Source organism: Poecilia reticulata, linkage group LG17, assembly GCF_000633615.1.
Source record: "Poecilia reticulata strain Guanapo linkage group LG17, Guppy_female_1.0+MT, whole genome shotgun sequence".
Classification (NCBI taxonomy): domain Eukaryota; kingdom Metazoa; phylum Chordata; class Actinopteri; order Cyprinodontiformes; family Poeciliidae; genus Poecilia; species Poecilia reticulata.
In genome coordinates, this window is record NC_024347.1 from 28,826,016 (window position 1) to 28,851,882 (window position 25,867).

At 39.6% G+C, this 25,867-nt stretch overlaps 1 protein-coding gene across 2 annotated transcripts in view; it reads right to left on the bottom strand.

The window, feature by feature from the left end:
* Positions 1 to 25,867, bottom strand: part of LOC103480019 (receptor-type tyrosine-protein phosphatase N2-like) — a 166,445-nt gene that overhangs the window by 24,797 nt on the left and 115,781 nt on the right. For both annotated transcript variants that reach the window (XM_008434755.2, XM_017309950.1), the window contains exon 13: positions 8,207 to 8,419. In XM_008434755.2, coding sequence (XP_008432977.2) covers positions 8,207 to 8,419 — 213 coding nt within the window. The remainder of the gene's footprint in view (positions 1 to 8,206; positions 8,420 to 25,867) is intronic.

The window sequence follows — 25,867 nt, forward strand, 5'->3', positions numbered from 1 at the left end:
AATGGTTCCGGTTAACAGGCAACAGTATGTTAACAGTGGCTCCTCAATCTTGCAGGACTATTAATGATGCTTTTATAATTATTCAGACGTCCTGAAACGCTCCAACAAAGGATTTAAGATGGATGTGTCAAAACTTCACAATAACTTTGAAGGTAAGTCAATAAATCATTTGTATTCATCATAATGCCTCATATGCCTGACGTAGCTAACAGACAAGCTTACAAAGGTGCTATGTAAACGTTGAGTGTTTTAATTATCTGTGCATTGTTCAATCTACATATCTATGCTAGATATAGATATACATCTATACAACCATATATAGATCTGTCTATATTGTGCCCAAGCTATCAGTCGAAGCTGAAGTTAGCTTCTGAATGTAGCATCTTATTCGGAAAATAGCTAAAGGGCGATTACACTTAATTTTTCACTATCTTGAGCTTTTTTAATGTGTTGTACTTTAAAAACAACACCTAGACATTTCAAACCTAACTAGATTATTCTGTAACAACAGCAAAATAAATGAAACATTTGTGAAACCTTCTAATTGATTTGTGAAATTTGTAAAATCTCAATAGATTCCAGAACACATTAGATCTGAATTATTAATTTGGCATTATTTTTTATTTTAACTTTCCGTTTTCTTTCTTTTTTAAATCTTTATTGTAGTTGGAGTTGGACAGTTCTGTTTGGTGGCTTCCTGGAGGGAGAGATTGGCTGAGCTAATGTTGCCAACAACTTTTCTCCTGCTATTAACGTTTTTGGTTTTCTTTATATATATAAAGCATTTCTATCAGTTGCTCTTTTTCCATTTTGTATAAAGTATTTGCTCTATTATTTTTTTTTTTTACCTTAATGCTTACCTGGTCAGTTGAGGTGGAAATGTACATCCTCTTGATTACTGACAAATGTCAGAACCACATGGACTGAGCTGGTTACATCAGATCAATCTGAATCTTTATTTCTCATTAAACCGACTTATTGTAATTTTAAGACATTGTTATAAAATTGCATCTTTATTCTGCTGTAACGATGACTGCATTCTTGCAATTAAAATTTCTTGTATCGTGTATTAATATTCACATTTCTTTGCTGGTATAACTTAAATGTGTTGCATTTTAACATCTCACTTGAATTCCTAATCTACATGCAAATACTTGATATAACGTAAACACTGAGAAATGGGGAAAAAAAGGTTTGAGAAATGTAGAGAATGACAAATGAGATTCAGTTTTATGGTACAAACAGGATAGCAAAATGAACAGTGAATATATAATATACTTCCTAGCAGCTAATCAGACATCAGACTTGTTTGCCTTTACTGGTGATGAAAACTCGTCACTCTGGAGGAGAGGAAGACCGGCTCAGCCCCGTCCAGGATGACAGCAGTGTCAGGTAGCCAACAAAGTCTGCAGGTAGATTTTTGCATATCTGGTGCTCCAGGTTCAAGATCATAGTTTAACCAAGTACTGTAAATAAAAAGTTAGTCCACGTTGTGATGATCCGGCAGACCGAGGACTGATGGACGCCGTCAGCTGGTCCAGGTGCTTGGATCCAGTGGAAAGGTAATCGGAACAATGATCATGGCTCAGAAACGCATCACGAGGTGTTACGATGCAAACCTGAAAAATTAAAAACAAACAAAAACTAAAAAGCGTCCATATTTAGCTGCACAACGTAATCAAAACTAATAAATCCTCAGCTCTTTTTGAGAGTTTTGATTGAAAATAAATTGACAATATCTCAGGAAATTAAATGTTTAAGTGAAATAGTTCTGGTATCACAAAGAAACTGAAAAACAAAAAAAATTTTCAGAGTTGTAACAACACTGAAGTTACTGAGTAAGAGTGAACTAAAATACTACTTAGAAAATGCATGTTAAAATCTGAATACTCTTTTGAAAGTGTGCAGCTGAAATTAATTTAAACTACTAGCAGGCAAAGCACAGTGTCCGCCTAATACCTGCACCAACAGTAATACAAAAAATTATGCATATAAGAGGCATTAGTTTATAAAAGTCGAGGCAAACATAAATTTACCATTTTAAAAACAAAAAGCAGTGGGAGGATGTAACTTCATAACCTCATTTTCTAAGAAAAATCTCAGAGGGGAAAAAAGAGAAATTACGTCTCTGTAACGCAAGAACAGATTATAGCAGGCAAGTGGAAAAATTCACTCTAACTTGGATTATAATTATGAAACAGGTAGATGTCATATTTTCGAGATTCGGGAAATACGTGATTTCTACCATTTGTTCTGTGTGTTTTTTATGTGGATCGGTGCCACTTAAACGGCTGTAAAGCGAAGGTTTTGGACCTTAATCTGACTGACTACCTGTGTGGTTTGGATCGGRCTGAAGCGTTGCTGCCCTCGGTTGTTCTTAAATTACCTGCTCGGTATCGGAGGGGCTCGTYGCTCCGACTGCATGTTAAATGTATTTTATATAATTGTCATATAAACAAAAACTAAGGAGTTGCCTAAAAATAATTTAATAATCCATATAACACAAACGCAAACATCAACACACGTATTTACTTACCTTGTGCCCAATCGCTGCCTCTGTTCTCAGCCTGTTCCCGTAGCAGTGGATTTCCTCCGGCATTATTTTACTCCAACAAATTATTCCAGTGAACGAAGCTCGTACAGCTCCCTTTTAACCTCCGTCTTCCCATTTCTGACGCTGGATCTTCAACATCCTCAAGCTTTGAAATAGCAGGCAGCTACAAACCGGGTGTTAGGTGTAGTGGCTAAGTTTTGGCTACAGTCCGCTGTCGCCTTGATATCAGCAGGAAAATGAAAAAAACTAAGCACTGGATGGTACCGGCTAATTACTGGACACAACGGCACATCACAAAACTCGATTGTTGTACCAGTAGCTCAGATATTTTAAGTTTTGCGTCTTTTTCATGGTACAGATCTTGCAGCTTTGGCTGAAAACAATAGGAGCAAGCAGGACCCGGAACCAATCTATGTGGCATAAATTCAAACGGAAATACGTCACCACCTCTCGTGGCATATACCCCATTCTGCAATATTTTTGGCCTAAAGCCATCTCAGTGCTGCCCTCCTGGGGTTGGAGGGTGCAGCTGAATTTTCCTGTTGGCTACAAGGACGTTTTTAATCAGAGGTTTCCACTCATTACTTATTTATTCTGCATATCCTGAGGTAAGAATGCACCTATGGATGATTAAATGTGTTGTCAAAATATGGTGAATGTGTTCTGATAGGATATCAAACCCAAACTGTATGATTAAGATGCGCATGAGGTCAGAAAAAGGTCATTTCCTGGGTATAAAACTGCCGTGTTGAAGATTATCTTTTTTAAACAATCAGAAAACAACTAGCGGAGGTTGTATGCAGCCAAATCTAACTGATGCATAAAGAAGCATTTAGTTTTATGTGCAGACATAAAACTTCTTCTCTCCCATTTCCTGTGAAAAGCCACTAATTCCTAAAAATAAAACACATTTTTCTCTGCATCATAATTCAAAAGGTGTCGATAAATGAAAACGTTATGTCTGGATGGAAAGCGGTTCACACTAGAACAGAATCAACACGTCCTCTCCAGTTAGTTCCACTTCATTTTATCTAAAATGAATTTTTCATTAAGTCCTAAAGATGCAATCTGAATGTGTGCTACAATTAAAGTTAAAGTACATGTTGTACCGGAGGAGGAAATCATGTTGATTGTTAGATGGGCTCTGTAATAATCAGCCACCAGTTGTGTTTGTTCCTCGGTGATCTGACCCCTCCACCTCGGTTGGTCAGTCTAATCTATCCGCTCTTCAGGTCTGAACCTTATGCATCTTCCTTCCCTTCTGCGTTCTCTGCACTGGCAGCCTGCTCCAGTATCATGAGCCACTGTAATGGCAATAAAATTGATCAATGTTCTAGTTTTTATTGAGTTGGTTAGGCAATATAAAATAGTTCTCTCATTACAGATCCTTTTAAGTGATTTCATCAGGCTGTAAAGCAAACAGGTTAATGTCAGACTTGGTCCTGGTGCCACAGAGTTGTGACGTCATGATGCCTTTTATGCTACGGTTAAATCTTTTATTGCCAATTTAGACTGCATTATTATGAGCTTATGACAGGTCCTTGTATTCAATATCGCGACTCTTGCACTTGTTATCCTCAGAAGCACAAACTATGATAAAACAATCTGAGATCTGGGATGACCAAATATATCAAAATGAAATATTTTTGATCAATTTTCATGATAACTTTGGTGATTTTAAATTCTTCTTGGTCTCTGGATTTATGTTAAATCTGTACTTCATTCTCCGTGTTTTGACTGAAATGTTTCATTTTTTGTTCATTACCCTCATTTTCTGAGGTGAGGGTTGGACTATCGAATCAGCTGAGCTACTATTTCACTGTGACATTAAAATATGGCCCAAAATGTTAAATGCAGTTAAATCCAGATTCAGCTCCATTCAGCCATTTTGCAAGATTAAATGTACAATATTGTGATGGCAAAAGATGTAATATTTACCAAGCTAAGAGTAAAAGTCCCATTAATTTACACTCTGTATGCAAATGAAAAACCATTTGGATTCATTTTTTCTAAGCTTGATGCACAAACTTGACATAAGTCGTGTTTCCTTTACAAATATGTGCAAAATCTTTTCAATATTTTACAATTAAAATGTCGAAAAAACACTATTTCGCTATTTGAATTAAAGAAGAAATGCACTTAAAGTCATACGTGAATAAGCTTGATCACATGATAAGTCATTAAAAATTACAGATATACTCATAATTCGGCCATGGCGCTCATCTTCCATCAGACATCATGATGTCTGATGGAAGATGGGAGCAGCGACGCTTGGGAGCAGCGATGCGTGCCGCATTTTGGGGAAACTGTAGTTGGTAAAATCACAGAAGAGCTATGGATCCAACACTTTTGAATGACACACAACTTTTTATGAATTGTGTGATGCTGTGTTAGCTCTGGTCATCAGCTGCTCATTTTCCACCAAGGCGAGTCTCTACAAATAAGCAGGTTGATGGTAAAAAAAAAAGTGTTTCTATTGCAGTTTTGGACAAAACACCAATTCTGATACGGCAGAAAACCACTTCATCCTACAGCTAAAAGTTATCAAAATACTTTCTAAATTTTAGTGTTTCCTTTAAGCAAATGTATTTTCAGATTTCAAATTTGTGCAATTTTATGGAAGCAACTATAGTTGCAGGGTGCATAAATACTTAAGAATGCTGGGGTATTTATGAAAAATATAGATTTTATCAATGTCACAAACAATATTTTTATCTAGTAATGGAAGCAATTTTGCTATCAAAACTGAGTTTTACCAAGACTCTGATTTACATCAAAAAAAGCATGAATTTAGACAGAAAAACAAATAATCATCAATAAAACCGTAAATATTGAATGTGTTTGTTTTCTCTCTTTGAAGTTTAGGGACCATTGTTAATATTTGCATTTCCTTCTGATGTAGGTGACATCTCTCAATGCATGAAACAATCAGGATAATGTCTCATGCTCTAAATGAAATACGCAGATTTTTTAAATTTCATTCCTTGATAATATCTGCTGAAAGAAAAAAAGGACTTCAGATGGAAGATGAGCGGTAGAGATAATTTAAACGTGACACCGGCTCAGTCATGGATCAGTCCAGAGCCTCAGTGACTGACGGGCTTCATATACCGACTCTTCGCCAAACGCTCCGATACGCCATGCTGCGTCGACGCCCGTCAATCAACGGCGTGTGTCTCCTTTGTCTGCGCCGGCCAATCCCATGTTGCGGCTACACCCGCAACATGGGATGAGATGGGGCGGTGACGAGAGAGGGAGGGGGCGGAGCCAAATACATGGAAGGTGAAGTGGGAGTGAGCAAAGGTACGAAGCGAGGCCTCAAACAAACGGGACATAGGGGGAAGAATGCTTAACATGCAGCCGACTGGTGAGCTGTGTGTGTGTGTGCATGTGTGCGTGTGTGTGGGTGTGTGTGTGTGTGTGTGCGTGTGTGTGTGTGTGTGTGTGTGTGTGTGTGTGTGTGTGTGTGTNGTGTGTGTGTGTGTGTGTGTGTGTGTGTGTGTGTGTGTGTGTGTGTGTGTGTGCGTGTACGTTTGACAGTCAGCATGAAGGAGCTGCAGTACTAAAGCCTTCAGGCAGCCTGCCGCTTTCTGTCTGCTTTAATTGCTTGTAGTCCCAGAGACTGCACACACACGCACGCATACACGCACACGCACACACACGTATACAGGATCCAACCCAGGGAACCCCTCCACACCGCCGTGCCGACAAAGAGACGAGGTTTACACGGCTAAGATGGGAGCTGAACAGTGAGGCTGACAACGCCAGAACTGAGCGAAGACGAGGGGAGAAGAGGATCAACAGAGGGAGCTCTGGGATCAGTCAAACAAGTAAAAAACGAGCAAAAACCGGCATAACCTTGATTAATTATGACCTCACACACAATTTAAAGCTATTTGTTTCCATATTAAGTGGAGTTTTGTGAGTAAGTTGTCAAATCCTAACCACAGACCATAATTTTACTCTAATATTTGTTAGTTCTTTCTTTCTCCTCACAGCTAAGCAACAATTTATCCACAAACATTAGCGTCAAACTTCTGTGCTGTCTGACGCAGCATTACAGTCTATTTCAGGAGTCAAAAATCTCTGGAGAACAGCAGAAAGTGTAGGCACTTACATGTGGAGTGTGTGTGTGTGTGTGTGTGTGGGGGGGGGGCTTATTATAAAATCAATGCTCACAGGACCACTCTCATTTAAAAACATGGCGGGGAAAAGGTCAGCGAGAGCGACGGAAAAAAATCTCAATCTAATTCTTTGCTCAAAAAGCCACTTAATATTGGATTCTGTAAATTAAATTTCACACTCGGCTATTCTGGCCAAAGGATAATTGCAGCCAGCAAACGAGGAGGAATAAAAATAACTGGAGGAGGAAAAAAAAAAAAACAGAAAACCTGTTGGGTTTCTTTTATTGCTTCAAGCCTTAAGCAGGAAATAATGGCGAGAGACAAAATACACTCACTTGTTTAAAACATGACGAGAAAATCTTTATCAGCAGCAGCTTCCTGTAGTTCCCTCACCAGAAGGTTTAAAGAGAAACTGGTGTCACATATATTAATAATGCAATCATATACTAATCAAACAGAGGTGAAAAAACCGAGCTTTTTCTGACAATTTAAGAAAAAGGGTAGAAAACTCCTTCCATATCTCACTAGCTTGTTCTCACCCTCAGTCTACCAAATGTATTTATTTTTTTACATTTCAGCAGGACAGATGTGATGAACCTGCTCAGGCTGACCAATCAGAGCTTTAAATCTAACAGGAAACAGAGGAGAACGTAGCATTCAGTTAGCCACATCAACGGACCATTAGCAGCATAACACTTAAACTTTGATACAGCAAATTCAACAAACCAGCTCAAAGATCAGGCTCAACAAAAAGTCAAACCCAATACTAAATGTGTGTTTTTTATGTTTAAAGCTAAATGTCAATAAGTTACTGCGTGATAAAATCTTTTCATTAAGTGTATGTTTTTTCCCTTTTTTATTAAATGCACTAAAACTTAAAACTGTAATTTTTCCAGTCTGTTAATGTGCCACAGTTTGTTTTATTAGAAGTATTTTGTTTTGAGTTTACCAGTTTAAATGTAGGGACATAAAGGTGATTTTACTGGATACTGAGTATGTCTGTGTGAGCAGCAATCAGTCAATTTCTTAATTTCCTGTTTGACTCAAAACAAATGTTTTAGTCTTTTATGTTTACTATTCATTGCATTAGTTGAAATAAGAGCTTACACAAATAAGATATGCTCCTAGAAAATTCACTTTTTTTTAACTTAATTTTGAAAATGTAATTTTTTTTCCCCTCTCAGTGAAGAAACAACCGGCTGGGCTAGCAGCTGCTCTCTTCGGTGTGGATGTTGTTACTATAGGAAGAACACTACATGGGCTTAGTGTAGGTGTGATGTTTACAGACAGAGAGGAGAATAAATACAAACTGTTTTCTACAAGCTGCTATTCATAAACACAACTACGCTTCAACATTACAGTTTACAATGCTAACGGCTAATTGTGCTGCTGGCAGTTTAAAATGATGCCTTTGTTTGAACACGTTAGCATAAAAAAGATTTCAAAAAGACTCTGCATGCAACACAAAACATATAAAATATTTAAAGCTTTTCTTTTTGGATTCAGAGGATGCAGTGACACCTCCTACCTGATAGGTGGCAGTAGCATCGCCGCCACTGTCTGTGCCCAGATTGGTGAGCTTCTCCTTGAGCTTGTGGTGGGAGCGATGGCGAAGGCAGTAGACCACGGTGGAGGCCAGCAGCACGCCGACGATGCAGAGGATGGACACGATGGTGAGGATGAGGAACTTGGTGGATTCTCCCTGGCTGTACTTGGTGGGGATCTGCTTGATCTGGCTTTCCTGTTGGCCACCAAACAAAAGAGTTCACAACATTTCTCTTTACTTTAGTTTTTATCTGCTGCATATGGCTCATTTTGTAGCTCAATGAGGCGTGGGACAGCTAACACTGTAAAAAAAAAGTACTTTAATTAAAGCTGAGAAACTGAAATATCACCACTCTGGTTAATTAAAAACTTTCATGTTTTACCTAAAGGAAAAACAAAAACAATTACAAATACATCCTCAGATTGTTGATTAATGCTGAATGCACATTTGAACTTTGCAGAATGAGCAAAAGTCAGTTATTTTAAATATTATGGAAAAATAATGTAGTTTCCTCGAGAATCAGGAAGTTTGTTGCATGAAACAAAAACCCTGAGCAGTGAGGAGACATGATAAAAGTCTGAATTCAGGTCAGTTTTATTCATTCAATCAGCCATTTCACAATAAGAGACACACTTTTCTTTTTATAAAACCTGTATTTCAAATCACATTTCATCCATTTCAGTCTTAATTTAACCACTGAGTTTAATTTAATAGTCAGACTCAAATTATTAGAGTTGTATAATTTGCATGTCATTATGCTCTTTTTAAGGTAATTGAACCATTTTGTGAGGCTTTTTTACTATTTTTTGTTAATGTCCATGTTTCAAACAATCTAAAATTAGATGGAATATTGCATTATTAACCAATAGCAAGGGTTCAATTAACAGATTAAAAAACATAATAAATGAAAATATTGTAGGAATGATAAACGGTTTTCATCCTCAAAGCTCATGCAACCCAACAGGAGAACAAAACACAGAAAAATACAATTAAAACATCCAAAAAAAATGTTTTATTTAAAAAAAGTACATAAATAAAAGGCATCATCAGCTATTCCATTTGTTCTCTTAACAGAGAGACTTTCTTTCATATAAAAACCGGTTAATCTGTTACAGCAAAGAGAGAGTTATAGTTTTACAGTGAAGTAAAAGCTGCATGCTGAGTGAAATATCCATCCATCCATCCATCCATTTTCTTTACACCCTTGTCCCTCAGTGGGGTCAGGAGGGTTGCTGGTTCCTCTCCAGCTAACATTCCAGGCGAGAGGCGGGATCACCCTGGACAGGTCACCAGTCTGTCGCAGGGCAACACAGAGACACACAGGACACACAACCATGCACACACACACTCACACCTAGGGACAATTTGGACAGACCAATTAACCTGACAGTCATGTTTTTGGACTGTGGGAGGAAACCAGAGAACCCGGAGAAAACCCACCATGCACAGGGAGAACATGCAAACTCCATGCAGAAAGACCGGGGCCGGGAATCGAACCCAGAACCTTCTTGCTGCAAGGCAACAACTCTACCAACAATGAAATGTGTGTAAACGAATTTATTGAAGTACTCTGAATAAAATATTACTGAGAGAAAGTATGAAAACCTCAGTTCTACTCAGACTTAGAACCCTGCATGAAATGTAATGAACGACGGCTCTGAATGGGCCTCAACTGGTAAAATTTGCTCAGAATGAATCCATTTTCTTTACACACACAAAAAAAGGCCTTCGGTTGTGTCCAGATAAACTGAGAGCAGATCGTGTCATAAATGCTTGTGCCTCTGTAAGCGTACAGTAAGAGTTCTGATTCATCCGCCCTGTTAGGAACTGTGTGACGGAGGTTGTTACTTGTGAGCTGCAGGGGCGTATGAAAACACACACTTTAAAGTGAGCAAGCTTTCAGGTGATTTTCCTGATCAGTCAGACAAGAGGAGCTAATCTGGGGATACATCTGACAGCGTGTGGGATGGGAACAACCCTGCAGGCTGCCGGATCGTCACTGCATGCTGCTTCATACCCCCGGATTAAAGCATCTGCAAACACAGGCCAAAAAACCCAAAACCCAACAAGGTAATCTGCGTGAAATGCATTAAGAGCATGAAGCTATTTTTGAAACTAATGATTCTCCCCTCAAGGAGGAAATTTACAAATAATTTTGCAAGATAAAAACAGCTTCTTCCACTATCTTTAATGCAAAGCGTTGCGTTTAATAAACCCTGAGCTAATCCAGAGGTACATCTGAGCAGAATGTGGGATTCTCCGCCGACCTCGGCTGCAATCTAACGCAACGCGTGAGAACCGGCTCCCTGAGCAAACAACTGGAGATTAAAGAACGTCCTTCCAGTCCACTCTGCCGCCCCAGATAACACAATGAACACAAGGCGTGCGATAAAAGCCTGCTCCGCTTCACCAGTGTATAAGAAGAAAAAAAAAACGGCTGCAATAATTTAAGAAAGAGGAAGAGAGTCTTTATTGAACTCCTAATTAAGTGCTGCAGTTCCAAACTGCTGCTCGCTGTTCATTTTCTGACATAATGGGGGCCTGTTGCATTTCTTCTTTTTTTACCTGACAAACTAAGAGTTAACAAAAGCCAACATAATTCCCCATTATTACATGCAGCGCTACAATGTTGGCAACAAAGACAGAGGCAAGAACCAACAGGAGGAGAGCTGCAAATTGCACTGCCAATTACAAGCCTGACAAAGACTGTTCAATAGAAATCAATAGCAGAAACAGCTCGTCCCTTTCTGGAAACGCAATTCCTTACCCCCTTCGGGTTTTTTTTTTTTTTTTTTTTTTTTCTGGGAAAATTTTGTTTGCAATGCTGGGTCTCTTCACATCTGAGAAAAGCAGCAGGTTCTCACTCGAGTTTAAGAGAAGAACCGAGGGGGGTGAAAAAAACCCCTGTCCCTCAGTAGTGGAGGTCACAGAGATTAGGTGAGGAGCAGCGTGGTGAGTTAATGGAATGGAGGCTTTGAGAGCAGAGCGGTGAGGAGGAGAGGGGAGGGGAGGGGAGCGGTCCTCCTGAATCCCTCCTGCCCGCCTGTCAGCACAGAGGAACTCCGGGAAGACGGGGGGGAAAAAAGGAGCGCCGCACACAAATCGGGAATTCTTGTGAGGTTTCAGGGTGCCACTCCCCCTGCCTCCCTTCCTCAACACCGTCGCCACCATCAACACTCGATAATTCTCCGCCCGACCCCCCTCTATGATTGCATTCATTTGCTGCTGCATTCAGCACCTCATAAAGAGCGGCTGCAGAATGGGGGGCCAGCGGTTAGCACACAGCTCCGCTTGGCCGCGATCCGCAAAAGAGCGAGCGCTTTCTAAGAACAAGCCTGATGGAAGTGCATCAATCTGCTTCAAACATGATGCAGGCAGGATAATTACAACACACCTCTATGGCTGCACATATTAATTCAGACATCTGTAGGAGCAGAAGGAACTGATTGTGTCTATTTTCAGTTTCTCTTCATTAATGTGGTTTTAATGTAAAAGATTGCAGCAGGAATAGCAGCTATTAAGGAGGCCTGGTGAGGAGAAGTGGCTGAGCAGCAGTCTGGAAGTGTTGTGGGCTTGGCACGGCCATTAATAATGAATTATTGCTGATCCCACACGCTTCCAGCGGAGTAATGTTTGGTTAAATGTATTATTTTTTTATTTTCTTCACACACACCCCCCCTTCCCCCCCTTCTCAAACCCACAATACCGCGGATCAAATAACTTCATTTGTCATTTTCCTCCCCGAGTCGTCTCATTGTTTTGTCAAATGAAGTTTCACGGCGAGCCATCGCGCCTTGCTCTGCGAGTAATGGCCCATAATTCAGAGCTCTAACTGTAACAGCTCAGTCATCTTTCGCGGGACAGATGCCGGCATTTCCAACACACACTTCCCCCTCCTCCTCCTCCTCTTCCTCCTCTGGTCTCTTCATCATGGCTGCCTAGCATGTCTGTCTATTGATTCAAACAAATGTTGCTTGACCCCACCTGCTTAAACAAGTTTGGCTGCAGTTGTTAGTAGCAGCAGCAAAGGAGGGAAGCCGTGTGTGTCTGCAGCCACTCTGCAGGCGCTAACGAGGAAAACGAAGCAAAAAAATTTGCAATCAAATGTTTTCTCCAGTCAGGAGGTGGAACACTGATGCATGCACATGCATGCATCAAACCGTGCAGCCTCCTGTGTGATGTGCAGCTCCAGGCGAGTATGTTAATACCCTCTATCTCTGTCTACATGTGCTATCTATACTGCGCTATACGTGTCGAATAATAAGAGGTTATCAGCTCGGCGCTGCAGCTTTGTGGCCTTTCGCTGTTATCCCTCCTGTGGCTCAACACTTTCACTCAAATTACATTTCACACGAGCTCAATGGGGAGAGCTAGGAGTGTCAGCGTGAAGCCACACCAAATTTTATGCACACTCATTCAAAGAGGAAAAAGCTGAAATATCATTTTATGTTTGTATTTATTAAAACAACAAAAAACATGTATTCTTTTTTAAATCCGGGGGCTTTGGAAATGAAGCAGGAACACCAACACCCCAAAAAGCAACGAACTGAAGGGACTTCCACCCCCTGCCACCCATCTGCTCTCACAAAATTCATTGTACTTGCAAATCTTTTGGTTTCGCAAACAATTTGCCAGAAGAATCTGTGGATCACACTGAGTGCGCAATTTCGCAAAGCCTCAGCGTCGCCCACCGAGGATGAAGTCTGCCTGTCTGCACTGAATCTGATGGATCCACCTTCTTTTTGAGCAAACACAGCGACCAGCTAAACACAGAACATGCTGAACTTGACGAGATAAATCTGAGATTTGACTTCTCATTAAACTATCAGCGTTAGCTGCGCTGCTAGTGACGTAATTAGCATCTTTTGATGCTCTTCTGGTTGTTAAAAAACTTAAATGGTAGTGCATAAATTTGTAAAGTAAGAGTAAACATGGCGTTATTTTAAGATGTCAAGATGTGCTGGATTAATAGTGTTAGGGTAGTTGATGTGTGTGTGTGTGTGTGTGTGTGTGTGTGTAAATAGGGTGTGGATTAGCCCGGCTCCCATAGACAAAAGGCAGATGGATTTGCACGGCTTTGGCTTATTCAGAATGAGTTAAAGAAAGGGGGAAAAGCGAAGGGGTCAGCGGGGTCGCAGCGGACGGCTATTGTTTTCCTCTGTGTTGACTTGCTGGAGGAAACAAAGATCTGTCTCTCATCTCTGACTCATCCTGGACATTTGCAAAAGTTCAGCTCGGTGTTAACGGAACCTCTCAGCAAACAGAAAGACAGCAACTCCACAAGCTGGCGGGACTTCACACACCCTTCCTCACCAGATGCATGCACACACACGCAGGTCACGTTCCACAGCAAACTGATCGTCAAACTCAAAGTTCACTTTAAATTCATCCTTAAATTTAAAAAATGCCTATAAGACATTAAAGCGGTGTGCTGCGAACGCATTTCTGCGAGGCGCCAACCCGCAGACAGACTGGGATGCTCTTCCAGGATGACATTAAAAATGATTTGAATGTCGCACATCCTGCGGTGCAAAGCGGCAGCTCCAGAAAATGAAAACAGCAGCAAATCCCATTAAAGTGACTGTTATTACAACGTTACGGTGAGATGCAGCTGCGTGAAATCCCCGAGCCGGGGAGCCATCAGTCAGCCAGCGCCTCAACTCTGAGGATACTCCCAGCACACCTTTTACACAAATACACTCTGTTTCAATCATTTTCACGCAGATAAATGGACAAGAAACGATGGAAAAGACATGGCCTGTAATGTAAATATAGGAAAATAATACGGAGCACTCCTCAGCCCACAACTGGACTCATTTCCTCAGATTTCACACAGACTTTTAGGGAAGAGACATTTACAGCTGCAGATGAAAATTCAGCATTTACATGTAAAAAACATATGAAGTGAAACGAATCCTACCAAAAATCCATGATGAGAGATGGAGTGGAAACCTTCTCCTGCTCCTATTTCCCATTCAACTCCGGGTCCACGGACAGCACCTCGCTAGCAGCAGAGGAGGAGGAGGAGCAGGGGAGAGCGAGAGGGAGCTGGAGAGAGATTTATCTCCTCCCATCATCCTTTCTACCTCATTTGAAGACGAACAAAAAAAAAAAAAAAAAAAATGAAAAGAAAAGAAAGTTCCCGGGTTCCTCCTTTTTCCTTCTCTACGCCATCTCAACTGGAAAAATTAAAAAGGAGGAAAGATGCGGATTCTCTGTTTTGCTCCTAGATGAGGTTAAGGACATGTTTGGAAAGTGATGAAGATTTGCAGGCAGCAGCATCCAGCGCTTCCACATGGACGACTGAGATGCTTTTTCATTTTTATTTTTTTTTTACTTCCAGAGAAAGAGAGAGAGAGGCTACAAAGTGCTCCACGGGGCTCCTCCTTATATTTCTCCCATCCCTCCCTCCATTCCCTGCCTGTCTACAGCACATGTCACCTCCCCTCGTTGCCATGGCGACGGCTCCACATGTTGCCGACAGGAGGTGAGAGGAAGAGGAGTTCAGGGGGGGGGGGTAAAGGGTAAAGAGAGGGGTGTCTGAGGGCAAAAAAGGAAAGAAAGTACACAGACGGATAAAAAAAAGAAGAAAGGATGAACAGAAAATAAGAGGGAATTTTATCAAAATATTACCGATTTATTTTGTAACACAGTTATTCTGTAGATTGATAGAAATCAATCTACAGAATAACAAATGGGGAAATGAATAGAAAAATGAATGTTCTGTTATCTGGAGCTTCGTCTGGATGTTTCTCTTTCCGTAAATGTTCTGAGAAATCAGCCGGGGACTGAAATCTGAAGGTTTTAAGGCTCAGTTTTCCAACCAGAAAGTCAAAAGTCAGATCCTTTTCCAGGCAGTGAATGCATCATGCAAAACAGCCACCAGGTCGTCTGTAAAAATCCAGTTTTTTTCCTATTTTCTGCATCAGTGAGGTGGAGTCAGAGGAGATACTTAGAAGGAAGCTGTGTTGTGGCACATTGAGACATGCCAGCTGTTAGGCAGCGAGAGAGAGCAAGACTTTGAGCAGATAACTGGAAGGCCCAATAGAAGCTTGATAAATCTTAAAACTTTTTGGATTTATGACAACCTTCTGTAATCTCAGAGTGACGATGACAATCTACATCTGATTTGACAAAAATATAAACAGGTTAATGTTTTCCGAATGATAACCAAGTAACTCAATAACAGCCTAAAATATCAACTAGAATCAATTAGTCTTTGTTTTCAGTGAAATAGTTTAACAGCAACTATCTCTGTTGCTGTTAAAGAACTAAAATCAGTTCTTAAAGAACTAAAATCATAATCAATATGATTTTACAATAATTGAGAACCTGAAAGCCACTAAAAAAATTATTTCATACTGAAAAGAAACAAAGTCAAGATTTAGCTGAGATCAACTAAGTTCACTCAGTTGCGTTCACGATAAAAAAGTTGTCAGATGTAGCTTCCATAGACGTATCCGTCTATTTCTTAGCTATATTGTCACGACTTTTCATCTTGGCAACTAAAATACGAAAGACTAACTATGCCACTGGCTTTTACAACAACAAAAACTTAGTCAGTGCTTCTAAATATTTATTCTTCTTCACATACTGAATGTTTGTAAAATGTAAAAAATCATGAAAGTAGATGGAAACATTAAAAAAAAAAAGAAAAAAAATAACCAACGACCAAAAAGCTGCACATGTCGCTGTTTCCAAGTATAATCAGCTTGTTGTGCCGATGCCAACAAGACGCCGCCGTCTCCTCTGACAGCTGAATTATGAATTTATCTCATGTAACTGTTTACATCAGTCGCCATGATTTTTAATGACTTATCACTTGAACAAGATTATTCACGACATTTTAATTACATTTCTTGTTTAATGAAATCACCGCAATAGCAAAATTGTGTTCTTTGACATTAGCAGAATATCAAAAAAGTTTAGAGCACATTTGTAATGTAACACTGACAGAAACCTTACATTTGTCTCTCTTTGCAGTCGCAGCTCATAATTCAATCAAAGAGATAGATTACTGCCACAAACTCAGGATTTGTACCTAAAATGTCGCCACCGTTAGTCAAGATGGCGCCACTAACCTGCATCTCGATCGGTGCGTGTTTGTTATTTTGTTGACCAAGAGAAACAGCTGAAAGGTTGTCATGTTTCAGAGGTGACCAGTGTATGACCTCACATACAAACACCACCCTGAAGCCTGTGTAGTTTAAATAGGTTAATTAGTAGATGCTGAGGGTGCAAAGCAGCCAACGGTTGGCTTCCAGCTGCAGCAAATACTGGCGGACAATTCATGAACCGAGTCAGGAACAGGCTGCAGTCGGTCTGTTTGTGCAAATGCATGAGACAAATAGGTGTTTACATGTTTGCTTTTTATGCATGGATTTCAGGTATATTTGTATACAGTGTTTTTTTTTTCCTGTTTGTTGGCTGTGAGTGCAGCAGGCTGACAACTCCCATCTCACCAGTGTTTGCAGTTCAGCTTGGAGGAGAAAGGAAAGAGGCGAAGAAGAAAAAAAGATGCTGCCTAATGCAGCTGACGAGGTCCTTCCTTGTTAGTGTGTGTGCAGCTCGGAGAAGGGTTCTTCAGTTTATCTTTCTATTCAACCCACTCAACACACCCCACTGCCCCCCCCCAGCTCCTTCACAGAGACCCCCATGCAACCTTTTGTCCCCCTTGGCGACAGCTGGAGGTGGCAGGCGGCGAAGACCCTCAACCAGACTCAGTGTGCTGGGGTAAGAGGTGGAGGGGGTGGGGTGGGGGGGCGTTCGTTTTGTGATTGGTGATTTGGGAGGGGGCTGGGCCTTTCAGTTTATATCAAGCCCAAGCCACCCCCCACCACTTCTCTCGACCTCCACCTGCTTAACTCTCACTGCCTCCAACGCTAACTAATGGAGCTGGAAGAAAAATGTTCGGCAGTTTGAGCGCCAACACTTTCTTCCTTTCTTTCTTTCTTTCTTTCTTTCTTCTTTGAGTAGGAAGAAAAAAATATTTAAAGCTTTTATTCACTGCAGCCTCACGGCCCCAGCAATCAAACTGCCAGATGTACCTGATCTGTCTCCATGCTTCACATCTTAAGTAAAAGAAGATGTTTAATTGCCTTGTCCGCTCATTTCTATCACAGCTTCAGCAAAATCTAAAATATCAACCAATTTTTATTTTATTTTTTGCATTATTTTCTGCCATCAAAATCAGAAATATTACAATACGAGCATAAAACACCAGGATTTTCCTGACACTCATGGCCTACATTCTATTTAATGTTCTTTTTGTAATACAGATTGTCTATTTCATTATACATTTACTCTGATTATAAACATAAAATTTGGATTGTGTAAAGTAAATCCCTAAAGTATTTCTCACCATTTCTAAATGTTAATGTAAACCAACAAGCTCCCTAAAGGAAAACAAGGCTGATGACTGCACTGCAAAAACACTAAATCTCACCAAGTACCTTTTGTCTAGTTTCTAGTGCAATACGATATTTCTTACAAGTTACTTTTTAGCAAGGAACTGCAGCTTGTTCTAAGTAGATATTTTCTTTAATTTGAACTGGTTGCACTGGCAATTGTTTTCACTTAAAGCAAGAAGGTTTTCCCATAAGTGAAATAATCTGCCAGTGGAACTAGTCCTCTTTGATTTGAAAAGTTTTTTTTGGCTCTGCAGTAATCAAACACTTTTTTAGTTCCTGGCCAGCTTTTTGTTATTTTGACAATTTGTATGCAAGTTATTGCTAAACTCCGGATTTTAGTCCTGACTGGTTTTCTTCTTGTCAAACGCAATAGACATCAAAGCTTGTATTTGCTAAATTAATCTAAAATTTGTTTCAGTCACACTTCTGTAAACGATTTCAAGTGACTCTAGGTAAGTTTTACGGGGTAATGACTGTGACTGAATCACCGGTTTAAAGGTTACTGCTGTAATTCAGACATTATCACTACACCTCATCCTCAGGAGTCAGATAAATGTAGTTACCATGTAGCCATAATAATCCATATTGTTCTATAAAGAAATATGTCCTCAGAACAAAAGGGGCTCATAATTCCAACTGTTTAGCACCACAAGCAAAAGATTTCTGTATAATGCAATAGTAGAACCTACTAAAACGACAAACATGAGTATGGTAACAGTTATAGGGGGGAAGGGCTGATTTAGGGAGCTTTCAACAATTTCTCTGAAATAAATCAATGATCATGCAGCAGCAGACCTTAGAAATGTTGCCTGTTGTGTTTCTGCGCGGAACAACACGGGAAGGCCATTTAAAATTTAGCCGTACTTTTCTTTTTATGTCAAAACATCTTTCACTGTTTTGTAAGACCTCTTCACTTTGAAGAGTTTTGAAAATCTAAAGTCTTTTTCATTGGCTCACAGGGTTGGATAAGTTAAATATTTCTGTTTCAAGGACTGTTTGTGCAATCAATGGTCACAGTTTTTACTAAGCTGAATCAGGTTCACTTTAAAAAAGAAGCGTAAGGTCATGAACACTGAGCTAGATAATAATTGGTTTAAAACACCTCCGCCTCAATTTCTTGAGCACATATTTTGAACAGTGTGGATGTGAATAGGAGGATAGTTTTGCGAGACCTGAGGAGGAGCACATTGTGTGAAATAGAGATTCAAAAAATTGGACTGCAGAGTTTTGTTTTCATGCTGAATCAAAACCAAAACTGTAATATTGTTTTCATGCAAAGTCATGAAGGTTTAGAACAATTCATTTTATTTCTTTTTTGGTTTCCAGTCATTTTAACCGATTAAGATTTTCTGAAAAGAAAGGTTTCTAATCTCAACGGATTGACCGCTGACATTGAAAACTTGACGGAAACATTCTTGAGTTGCATCTTTAAATTGTACTCTGACTGTAATTACATATACACAGATGAAAGATTTCAGACTCAAGGTCTCCACGTAAAACGCTCGATAAACGTGACACACCTCACTCTCGTGAAAACAGTCAGGTCTGCCCCATTGTTCAGACGCTTCCAGAACAATACGGGCAAAATCTCTGCAGTCAGATCCGTCACATGGCGACAACATCAGAGGCCATCATCGGTTGGATACTCACAAACAGCCTGCGTTGTGTTCAAACGGTTACCGACGGAGACCAAATAAAAGACTCACTCTCCTTTTTCTACCAAAATGACAGCTCATTCAGCTCAGGACCACCAAACTGTTGTCCTTTGTGTGTCGCGAGATGTTTGGGATTCCTGCGACCCACCGCGATGCCCTCGCTCTCATTGTTGAGAAGGATGGCACCCAAGACAAAAGAGCCATCATCCGGATTATACGGTAGCCCCACCGCCCCGATGCCCCCTGGGACATGAGTCTGTAACGTACAGTAGCCGAGCATAACATCTGGTCTGACTGACAAACTGACACAGACCGTTTTATTTTATAGACTGTGAAAGTTGTGCAGCCTAACTGCAAAGTAATGAGGAAAAAAGAGCTTGTTACTTTGCAAATGATATCTCCAATTTATTTACTTTTTTGCTTTTGATATCAAAAAGTAACATTGTTTTATGTCAGACATATTTCTATACGGCAAAATATTTATCTCCTGTGTGTAAAACACAGTTAAAATGTAAGTTGTAGAAATGTTGGTGTCTGAAAAATGAAAATGTCGACTCTCAAATGGCTTTTTAGTTGCAGTTTTCTTCCCACTTATCACACCTGACATGGATGTGTAAAAGGCCTTGAAATTAATTCATTTTACAAAAAGTGTAGAAAAAAAAATTCTAACACTGAATTTGTTGCGTATAAAAAGAAAAAAGTTGTATTTTCAAAAGTTACCAATAAAACGTTTCACACTGAGCGATGCCACAAAAAGGCCGTTTCTGTTCTACCATCACAAACGAGTCGAGTTTCCTAAGAACTACTGGGACTCAAACTGGAACCAAGTGGTTTGGTCAGTGCAGTACATTATGCCCACTGTCAGTATGGTGGAGGATCTGTCATGCTGTGGGGCTGTTTCTCTTCCAAAGAGCCTGAAAATCTTACTGGAGTGCATGAACCCAGTGAAACAGCAAAACATTTCGAATAAAAACCAAGCAGCTAAAAAACTAAATATGGGTCTTTGAGTGTTTAGTAGGATAAAGACGTAAAACACCTGGTTCACCAGACACAAAATCAAAGGTGTTGTTCAAAAATGACGGATCAAAGATGCTAAAATGTTACAGAAAAGACTAAGAACTGAGTCTTTTCTGTGATCAGAGTAATCACAAACTGATTACACTAAACTATTCTAATGCCACAGGTTTTCTCTTGCTGAGTGGTATCGTCTTTGGATGGGTGATATTACAATAATTGAGTACATTTGGGAGCAGAGGTCAGGCCAGTGATGTCATTAATTGCATCTAGCGATGGCGTCACGGTAATGAAAAGCCTGGGCGAGTGTCAGGAAGACCCCGACCGAGACGACGGCTGGAGTGAGTTACAGATGCAGGATAAAGAGAGTTAAATGTGGTGGAGCTACAGTACAAAGATACTAATTAAAAATGTATTGTTTATTCTTTCACAGGCTTTGAGATGAAAAGAAAAACACTAATGAATATCTGTAATTTAAAACCCTGTAATCTGGAAAATAGTGAATTTTCAATAAACATTTTTTGTGTCTGTTATGTCAATTTCCAAGACAAAAGTTTCAGTGTTTTGTTGAACTAAAGACTTAGTGGATTACTTGTATCTCATTTCACGCCATTCCATCTGCAATCTTTTCACTAACTTACTGTTTTTAACTGCTGGAAATTACAAAACTGGCTCATCAACCTTAAAACAACAGAAAAATATGTAAATAAAACTTGTTTTGAAGTAACATTCTGTCTGAATTTAAACATTTTTACTAAGCTACTATGCCCACAGGCTATGAAAGGCTTCATATGGTGTTATAACATACAGGGTGTTATAACATCCAGGGTGTTATAACATCCAGGGTGTTATAACATCCAGGGTGTTATAACATACAGGGTGTTATAACATACAGATATTGTATGCAAACAATACATTAAGTTCAGGATAAGTTGAAGGCTTTTGGTTTTCAGCTGCTTGATTGTAACCAATTTTGAGCACATCATAAAATTACGAAAGAAGAAACAGGAGTAAGAAACAGAGTGGACAAATGAAACATTTGAACTCCAACAGCTGCTGTTGTGTTTCCAATAGATTTCCTATAAATCGGTGGGAAGACTGGAGCATGGTGTGAAGATCCATGGTCCTGGACTGACATCCGTTTCTGAAAATCTGCCTTCCCATCCATCGATAACTGGTAGCAGTGTAATTTAGATCATGCAGGATTTTCCTTAAGTCCCGTGTGAGACAGATGCTCTGTCCTGCTCTCTGCTCCATCCCCAGTCAGTGTGTCCATGAGGAAGACTCAGTAGAAATCCAGGGCTTGTGGTAGAAACGTCGGTGTCTTCCATCAGTCAGGCTCTGAGTTCGGTGCCGTCTTGTAACGCTGTGGTGCGGCAGGACGTCTGGCCTCTAAGGCTTCGTTTTTCAAGCTGTGAATTAGACTGAGTCTAAATTTGGGCCGAGGAGCTCTCATGGACTCAGCACAGTTTAATCCACAGACTCGGCTTGTTTTAAGAAGTTTGAATCGATTCTCCAACTACATCCAACCCCAGAACTGATGCTGCATTGTGAAAACCAGTGCCTGTAAATCTCAACAATCCCGCTACGTTCAGAGAAAGACTTTTTTGTCTTAGCTATGAGAGGGTCCGTGTAAATGCTTGACAGCAGTTTATGTGCAGTTCTTAATCTTTTATTGATAATGGTCTTAAGCATTTCATCAACCTGTTTGAGTTTACATTCAGTTTTCAATAATTTGCTGAGTTTATATTTGTTTCTTGTTCATTTTTTAATCATTTTGAAGCTTTTAATAGTCATAATCAATCAGCACAAAGTGTGGCTGCTGAATTTCATGTCTTGTCTTTGCATGTGTAGCAACACGAGGCCAGCAGCCCTTTAGTCATTTTCTGTTTTATGCCATTTCATTTTTTTGGTAGCATTGACATCAGTGATGAATTTTTATGGGAAATTCAGTAATAAATGCAACATTTTTATTTGTCAGAAATCATTTAAAACATAAATATCATAGAGATCAAATATTAAATCATAGAAAGAGATTTTCTAGAGTATGTCTTTATTAGCAGAAACGAACAGACTTTGTTTATTTCTCCTCTTGCACTCTTTTCTACTTCAGTTTCTCCACACACACACACACACACACACACACACACACACACACACACACACACACACACACACACACACACACTCCAACCGTCTTTCACCTATGGCTAAGCTCACTGCACAAAGCTGTAGAACGGCTTGACAGCAGCGGCCGACGTAACTGTCTCCCCTCTGCAGTCACAAAGACAAGCATGAAACAATCCTCCTGACAGTCTCAAACAGAGCTGCATCACCGTCAGACTGTCTGAGTCTCTGAGCTCCCTTTCACCAGTCCGATCACATCCTGGGGGCTTAAAGGCGCCGTGTACTCGCTGCTGTTCCCCACCATTAAGTACAGGGAGAATGTCCCGCCATAAAAACGTCTGTCGCTCGTTTGCTCAAATAAGTAAATGTTTTACGGGTAACCCAGCAAAAGATGCACTCCCTCCCCTCTTTGGATCTGTAAAAAGATCCTCAATATCTACTATGAGTGGCTCAATATAGATTTGATTGGCTAGATAAGCCAAACCATTACATCTACTTCACTATGTTTAATCTATCTATATAAGATAATGTAATTCAGATTCATTACAAATACGCTAAATTCTGCTAAAGATGGAAAAAAGCACAAATTTCGCAATTGCAGTGTTTCCATTTAATAAGAAACACAATTAAAGTCACATGAATCAGTTTGTTCTAGCAGTGACATGAGGATGTTGCATCATCATCCACCAACTACTTCCTGTCATCTGGTCCGTGGTTTGTACCAGTGGCGTCATCTGGTTTGTTGATCATGTGATAAGAAAAAAAAAAAACTCTTTTCATTGCAGTTTTGCAAAAATAAACCAATTTTGATATGCCGCAAAAAACACCTCACTGTAGCAACAAAACATGTCGAAAAACAAGTTAATGGCATGTTTCCATTAAGCAAATTCGTTTTTCAAATGTCAAATTCTGCAATTATATGGTCAATGAAAACACAGATATTTACACCCCCAACAAGAACAGTAAGCTACAAACAGTAAACGCTAAAAATGCTAATTACAACCATCCCTGGTGTTAAGTAACGCTTAAAGAAGAGACGACATCAAAAACGTTTTTACTGGTGAAAAAGGAAAAAAAAAGTCCAAAGTCCTCTTTTGAAATTAAGGTAAAATTTACATTTAATTTTCTGAATCAATGTCTGAGAGTCTGGAGGAAGAGAGAACGAATCAGGTTTGAGGTTTACTGTAAAGTTTTCACTGCCAGAGATGAATTGAGCAGCCATGTCTTCTGCTGGTATTGGTCCACTACGTTTCATCAACTTAACAGACAACCCAGCCACCTGCAAGGACATTTTAGAGCTCCTCGTATTTCCTTCTGCTGAAAAGCTTTATGGAGATGCTAATTTCATTTTCCAGCAGGACTTGGTCCCTGTCCACACTGCCGAAAGTAACAATACCTGCTGTAACAACGCAATCTGTGTTTCCTTTGGCCAACAAGCTTCCTGAGCCTAATGGGGAATCTATGTTGAAAGACACCAGATCCAACAAAATGGAGGAGCTGAAGGCTCAATGACAAGCATCTGGTCACCACATGATCTCTTGTCTAGAGAAACTAACTTACAGGTTACTTCTGCAAGATATAGGAACTTTTTTCAAGTAAACAATTCCTTAATATTGATTTTAAACAGTACCAGTTGCATTGGGACTGAAAGTGTCTTTCACTTGAGACATTTTTCACATGCTATAAGTACAATAACCTGCCAACATTTAACACAAGGTTCTATATCTGAAAAGTTACTTGCAAGTTAATTTTATCTTATTTCATGTGTTCCAAGATATTTGCACAAGAAATTAAACCAAAAATACTTGGTAACACAGTCGCCCCGAGAATAAGCAGAATGAATTTAAAATCACAGACGTTCGAAAGAATACTCTAGAGTACTTAGGAGATGCAAATGGTTTCAGAGAGAAGACTGAGCGCTCTGTTTTTCTACTTCCTCAAATAATACATACTATCTGGTTCCAAAAGATAGAGGGAGGAGGGGAGGGAAGAAAGGCCAAGAAGGATGGATCCCCTTCAACATTCACCTTTATCAGCCATCTTCTCCGCTTCGAGGATGCCGCTTCGCAGCCTTGCAAAATAAATTGAGGGTTATTTTCCTCCAAGATGCAGATTGAGGAAGAAGGCGATAACCATGACTTTTCTCACGTCATTAAAGCTGTTTTTACATTTGCTTGCCGGTCCCTGTGGGTTGTTTTCCCTCCCCTGCGTTACAAACAGATATGTGATTGATTTACAGAGCTGCTGCATACAGCTGTTCTGCAGCAAACAGTGACGGTTACCATCAAAGATGTGAAAGTGCTCCTTTAAAACATTTAGGATGTTCTTGAAAGACATAAAATATTCCAATAAGATTTAATTGTTTTATTTTTTTCAATCTTTTAGGACTAACTACTATTAAACCTATTTATTATTCAACTTGAAGAGCGACTCTGCATGTGTGATATGAATCAGATATGGTTTTGCGATAAGAATTAAATCCCAAACTGATCATCAGAAAACAATATGCACCTAAAAGGATCTAATGTAATGTACAACAGTTTTATCAGTGGAATGACGACCAGAACCAGACGGGTCGGATGTCCTTTATTCCCCCCCATCAAGCTTTCATCCTGGAGAAAAGCTAATATTACAATAGTTCTGGATCAGATAAATGCAAAACAGCAAAGCTCTCAAGTGGTAGAACTTTGCTCAGGCAACATTTAAATATCTGTTATTTAAACTTGTAACTCCAGAGCTGCTACATCCTCAGTGTACAAAGCAGCATTAGCACATGTCCTTCCTCCCAGCAGCTGATAGATGAACAACAAACTCTTCTCTGTTGGTATCAGCTCAGTTTTACTGGTATAAAATAACAGTTCTGCTGGTATTTTCACATTTTTCATATATTGCAATTTTTTTTATTCACAAATCCACGTGATTTTTTTTGTAAATTATCCTGCTTAGTTGCGCAATCATCTGGTATTCTTTTGATAATTACACAGTATGTTCTGCCCTTGCTTTACATTATAATACTCTTGTTGTTTTCTATACTTTGCCTCAATGTCCAGTTATTACACCAGAATTTCTCCATTGTTGGAGAACAAAGGATATTTCTATTCCATTTTATTCTATTCTACTTGGAAACAATGATGTAATAGTTCATATAACCATTTCAAGAACTATGTAACTATTGTTGTATACATATAGAATTATTTAACTAAAAAATAATTCACTCAGTAAACAGAAGCCAGTCATAACTCTACCAACCATTTTCATGGTAAAGTTCTCATTTTGCATCTGGTCAGTGTAATACAGAAATCCAGGCTAGACGAAAAACGACATGCTTCTGTTGTATAATCAAATCTCTTCCATCTATATTACAGAGGGTTTGTGTCCTACTTTATGCCAAATAGTCTCAGAAAAAAAAGAGACGAGACAAACAACTCAGACCTCAG